This window comes from Vipera berus, assembly GCF_964194415.1.
Source record: "Vipera berus genome assembly, chromosome: 1".
Taxonomy (NCBI): domain Eukaryota; kingdom Metazoa; phylum Chordata; class Lepidosauria; order Squamata; family Viperidae; genus Vipera; species Vipera berus.
This window is the reverse complement of record NC_138202.1, coordinates 148,212,992-148,218,991: the sequence shown is the minus strand read 5'-3', so window position 1 is coordinate 148,218,991 and position 6,000 is coordinate 148,212,992. Positions and strand designations below refer to the sequence as shown.

General features: G+C 35.0%; 1 protein-coding gene across 1 annotated transcript in view; it reads right to left on the bottom strand.

The window, feature by feature from the left end:
- Nucleotides 1–752: 752 nt before the first annotated feature.
- The window catches only part of ARL6IP6 (ARF like GTPase 6 interacting protein 6), a 34,606-nt gene continuing 29,358 nt past the window's right edge, over nt 753–6,000 (bottom strand). The window contains exons 4-5 of the mRNA XM_081337673.1: nt 5,797–5,929; nt 753–1,151 (exon numbers count right to left, since the gene is read on the bottom strand). Of these exons, the coding sequence (XP_081193799.1) occupies nt 1,058–1,151; nt 5,797–5,929 (227 nt within the window). The 3' untranslated portion in view covers nt 753–1,057. The remainder of the gene's footprint in view (nt 1,152–5,796; nt 5,930–6,000) is intronic.

The following is a 6,000-nucleotide window of genomic DNA, read 5'->3' as shown; positions in this document are numbered from 1 at the left end:
AGCTTATCTTCCACTGATGCAAGAAAAATTGATAAGTGGTGAGCCTTTCAGTTCCTGCAGCCACAGATATGTTTCTGTAGCCACTTAAATTTTATTCCTGATAGCTGATGAATCTCTAGCACAGACTTTTGGTGAGTTCAAGGTATAAGGGGAAAATACTCTTAATCACTCATTAAGTTTTCCTGTTGTTCTAATGTGCAACATGATCTTTCTCCATAGTATTTTAGTATTTTAGAAATACAGAATCATATTTCAACAAATACATGATTTGTTCTGTCAACATATTTTAATAAGAACGTGTACATTTTTACTTATTACAAATAATGTAGATTTCCATCTTTTTCATTTTGCCTAATCAACTGTAAATACCTTAATTTTTAAATAGTTGCAAATACTGTAAAATACCAATTTAGCAATATTTATCCAAGAACATCATGCTATTTAGATAATTGTTTCCAGTAATTTCTAGTCCATGGGGTTCTAGAAATGAGTCTGCTATTATACAGAGCATCTGAGGCGTAAAGACTGGGAAGGCAGAAGGGTTAATATTGCATATTTAATACATGCATGGGCAAACATCACTTTAAATCATTGGATCAATTAAAAAAAACCTTTAAAAGCAATTTAAGATCGATAAATGACCCCCTGTTAATCAATAACATATAAAAAAATCTAATTCCAGTAAATAAAACACTTTGAATTACTTAGTATAAAGAACAAATTCCATAAATTGTTCCTATTTATGAGACATATCAAGATAAGAACTTATTTTAAATTTATTTAATGGTATACAAAAAACGACTGTAGGAAGGTCTTCAGAATTAAACATCATTCTTAGACGAGGTTGTCAAGTGGAATCTGAAAGTGGCAATGGTTCCTTAAACGCATGGGTTGACTTTTCATGTCAAATTGCATCAGTTCATGTGTTTTAATTTCTCCCCTCAGCAACATTATACAAAACAAACAAGAGAAGTGTGGCAAATATCATATTGTATAAAAATGGCTATCTGATTTGGTTTCAAGGGCTATATTCTGAAAAAGCAGATTTAAAAGCAGATTATAAAAGATACCAGGCTATAGTGAAAGCTGCCACGATTCCATTCAATATAGCCATACTATAGCCCATGTGAAAAGAATGTCCTGTCAGTCGCCTGAAAAGAAAAGAAGATCAATTAATGGACTAACAGATTAGAGAGGACAGATATTTCAAGCCATGAAACATTTCACATAGATAAGCTGCTCTCACTTTAAGGCTTAAGGTAAAGGTAAAGGTTCCCCCGCACATGCGTGCTAGTTGTTTCCGACTCTAGGGGCCGGTGCTCATCTCCGTTTCAAAGCCGAAGAGCCAGCACTTGTCCGAGGACGTCTCCATGGTCATGTGGCCGGCATGACTAGACGCCAAAGGCGCATGGAACGCTGTTACCTTCCCACCATAGTGGTCCCTATTTTTCTACTTGCATTTTTAGGTGCTTTCGAACTGCTAGGTTGGCAGAAGCTGGGACGAGTAACAGGCGCTCACTCTGTTACGCGGCACTTGGGATTCAACCCGCCAAACTGCCAACCTTCTGATTGACAAGCTCAGCGTCCTAACCCACTGAGCCACTACGTCCCTTTTCTTTTCTTTAAGGCTTACTATATGCTAATATCTATCTGCCTCTGAACACAGTAATAACACCTAGTGAGCTGTCCTTTTCAGTGTTCAAAAACTGCTCGGTATTTTAAATTTGTATACAAACTTTTGCATTTAGTCATCACCTAAGATTTGCAGCAATGTCCTATATGGACACCAGCCAGCCTTATAAACCATTATGGCAAAAATTGCCAATAACTTTCTTTTGTAGTCTTAAAAATGTTTGTGTTTTTATACCCATGACACAATGTAAGAATTCTTCTTGGGTGACACATGCTACCATATCCCAATCAAACAGGATTTGGATAAAAAGGAATTGTGGAGTGCTATGCTCACAATAAATTTTAAGGCCATCCAAATTATCCAACTGATTTTTAGGCATATGTCTGTGCCAACACAGACCAGCCACTAGCCTAAAGACGCTTTCTTCGTTATTTTAAACTATCACTACACAATATAGTCAGTGTATGAAAACACTAATGAATATTATTTAACCTGACACGCTTAGACTTACTGTATATCTGTCTATTCATATGTACCAACATATACCATAAAAACTACACATAAAAATATGCTAATCTTGGGAGAAGTACATACACTGTTTGCAAGTGCCTTCTTTTGGAATATGCAAAACACATGAAAGCCCACTTGGAGTTTGCAAAATAAAGCACTTGAAGGACTCTGACTGTAAGGAACAAGATTCTCTGGTCTGATGAAACGAAGATTGAACTGTTTGGCCTCAATTCTAAATTTTATGTCTAGAGGAAACCAGGCACCGCTCATCACCTGCCCAATATCATCTCAACAGTGAAGCATAGTGGTGGCAGCCTCATGCTATGGGGCTGTTTTTCACCTAGACTGGCTAGGGTTGAGGGAAAGCTAAATGGAGCAAGGTGCAGGGATATTCTCAATGAAAACCTGTTCCACAGCGGTCAGGACCTCAGACTGGGCTGAAGGTCCACTTTCCAACATGACAATGATCCTAAGCACAAGGCAACACAAGAATGGCTTGAATCCTATTGAACATCTCCAGAAGGACCTGAAAATGGCTGTCCGCTGACGGTCACCATCCAACCTGACTGAGCTTGAGCGGATTTGCAAGGAAGAATGGCAGAAAAATCCCCCAATCCAGGTGCGCAAAGCTTGTTGCGTCATACCCCAAAAGACTCAAGGCTGTAACTGCCACCGAAGGTGCTTCAACAAAATACTGAGCGAAGGGTCGGAATAGTTATGCCAATGTGATATTTCAGGTTTTTTTTTTCTTTTTAATAAATTTACAGAGATTTCTAAAGTCTCTTTTCACTTTGTCATTATGGGATACTGAGTGTAGATTAATGAGAAAAAAAATGAATTGTATCAACTGGAGAATCAGCCTGCAGAATAACAAAATTGACAAAAGTGCAGGGGGTCTGAATACTTTCTGAATGCACTGTATATTTTTTAATTCTTAGTCTAGCCTACAATCTGGCACACATCAAAGTGGTCTCCCATTTTGGTTGTAACCAAGCCTGGCTCTGTTTAACATCCAAGGTCAACGAAGTCTCTAGCTGTAAGTTATGTATCATATTCTGATAGTAAGAATAACATTGAACCCAAACACAACTGACTGAATTCTGATTGGCCAATCAAGACCTATTATATATGAATTTTACATCTTTTTTACAATATGCTTATATTTTCTGGAATTCTCAAGGAAAAAAATGAACTTTATACTTTGGGTTGTAAAAAATTATGCTACAACACACTCTGCTGGCCAACTCCTGAAACTGCTTAATTTGTTGCCTTAGTATACAAATGTGAACATTGCTTCTAATAGAAAAATCAACAAAAGGCAATTTCTATTAGATAAAAGCAAATTATTGAACCCATTTAAAAAGTAAATTTGTGGTTCATTCTTTCTTGATCCTTATTTTCTTGCTTTACCACACTGTTAAGTACTTTACCGTTCTCACAATAGCCATTTTCATTTCTTTTGACAAATAGAGTTCCTCACAATATACTACACACACGTTTTTCTGCCATCATTTCCACTTAAAATTTTTCCATCCAGTTTCCCTTCTTTAAGACACACAAATTAATCTACTTATTCTGTTGTTCTTTTTTGCAATTTATGTTTAAATTACAGCCATTTTCTTATCAAATACAATTGTGTGGCCTTCAATAAATTTATTTTTAAGTAAGTATATATACTTACAAATACAGTCACGATACAGAAAAGACAAAAAAAGAACCAGGGATAAAATTAGAGCATACACAATTAGATAAAATTCTTCTAGGAACAGAAGATCAAATGATAAAAAGATATATCAATATTCATTAGAACAGGATTTGTTAGAAGAACAAGTAAAAGAAACAATGTTAACCTGGAGCAAAAATTTTGGTTATAGTACTGACCTAGATAATTGGCAATCACTATGGGATAGAAATAGGAGGTTAATGCTAGCCACCTCCTATAAAGAGAACTTGTACAAGATGTTTTATAGATGGCACCTTCCCACTGCAAGGTTAGCAAAAATAGATAAAAAAATCTCACCAACGTGCTGGAAATGCAGAAGGCTTCCAGGGACTTACTATCATATGTGGTAGGAATGTTCAAAAGCGCAAAATTTTTGGCAGTGGATAAAAAATTGGTTGAAAGAAATATTACTACAAAAAATTGATTTAAAACCAGAAACCTTCTTATTAGGGATTATTAACGATAAACTCAGCAAACCACCTTTCTACTTATTAGAGCATATTTTAACCGCAGCAAGATTGGCATATGCCCAAAAATGGAAAATAAAGGAAACACCCACTGAAGAACAAATAATAGATAAAATTTTATCCTGCGACGAAATGGACAGGTTAACCCTAGAGATCAAACATAAGACTGAAACGGAGTAATATGAAATTTGGCAAAATTTGTATAATTGGTTAGATATAAGGAGGATCGCTGAGATGACTATTGGTTGATTGGTTGATAATGTAAGGATTTCTTATCAGCACCTATATCAGGACACAACTGAAAGATATGTAAATATAACGCTGATGACTGAAAGACAGTTTACTAAAAAATGTACAGATGTTATATGTACAGTTTGTATACTCTGTCCTGTCATAGAATGTATTTTAATTTTTTTGTTATTTCTTTCTGTAACATAAGGTAATATTAATAGTAGTGTTGTAGCTAGGGAAGTTGAATCATGTCCACTTTTGTTTTTAAATGTACATTTAATAAAATTTTCTAATTTTTTTTTTAAAACAAATAAATTTATTTTTAGATTCATATTTCTTTTTAAAAAATAGTTAAGTTTCAAAGAAAAAATAAAGTATAAAATAAAAATTAGAAAAAAGGAATCAAGAAGAGGTGAGAAAAGAAAGAAAAAATAAAAAAGAGTTCCAACTTTCTTCAGTACAGATATAAATAAATAACAGGTAATCATCTCTTATTCTGTTAACCATAATATAACCAATATCTAACCCTAATAGCATTTATAATATTTTTACAATATTAAACAAATGTAATTACCCAGTCATTAATTCAAATATACTTATTTATAATCAGTAATTTAAAAATAAATCTAAACAAAATCTTAAAATAACCAAATAGTTAATTTTTACGTCTACATCAAATCCAAATCCACTCTTTAGTCACTAATTCTGTTTCTTTCATCTCTGGGTATTATAGTTCCTCACGGATGTAATCCTAACAAAAAACTAAGTCCCACATTTCCTCCACTCTATTCATCCGTCATTGCAAAAAAATTTCTAATCTCAATAACACATCCATCTCTACATTGTTACAAAAATGTCATTAAACTTTAAGATTCAGATTTCATGATGTTGCATACAATCTAAGCTACACTACAAATCATTAGCCTAGGACAGGGGTAGGCAACCTTGGCTCTTTTATGACTCGTGGACTTCAATTCCCAGAATTCCTGAGCCAGCATGGCTCAGCTTGGGAACCTCTCCCTTTCCCCTCAGCATAGCTGGCTCAGGAATTCTGGGAGTTGAAGTCCACGAGTCATAAAAGAGCCAAGGTTGCCTACCCCTGGCCTAGGAAACTCCTCAGTAATACAGGTGGCCATGTGAAAACACAGTATGCATATTGTATCAATTTCTTTATGGCAAATTTCCAAGCCCAATATCTGTTCACACTGGATTCTCTCTAAAACGATACTTACTTAAATCGTGCAGGTGAGAGTGGAGTTGGAGGAAACATTCCTGGTTCAAATGAATCAAAATAGATAACTGTCCAGGAAAAACTGCAACACGACAGCCCGGTCATCATGGCTAGAATAAGAAGACTCCAAAATCCTTATGGAAGAAAAAGTCAAATGTAAATAAGGAAGGCTAGAAAGTTTTGGGTGTAAATTCATACACTGATT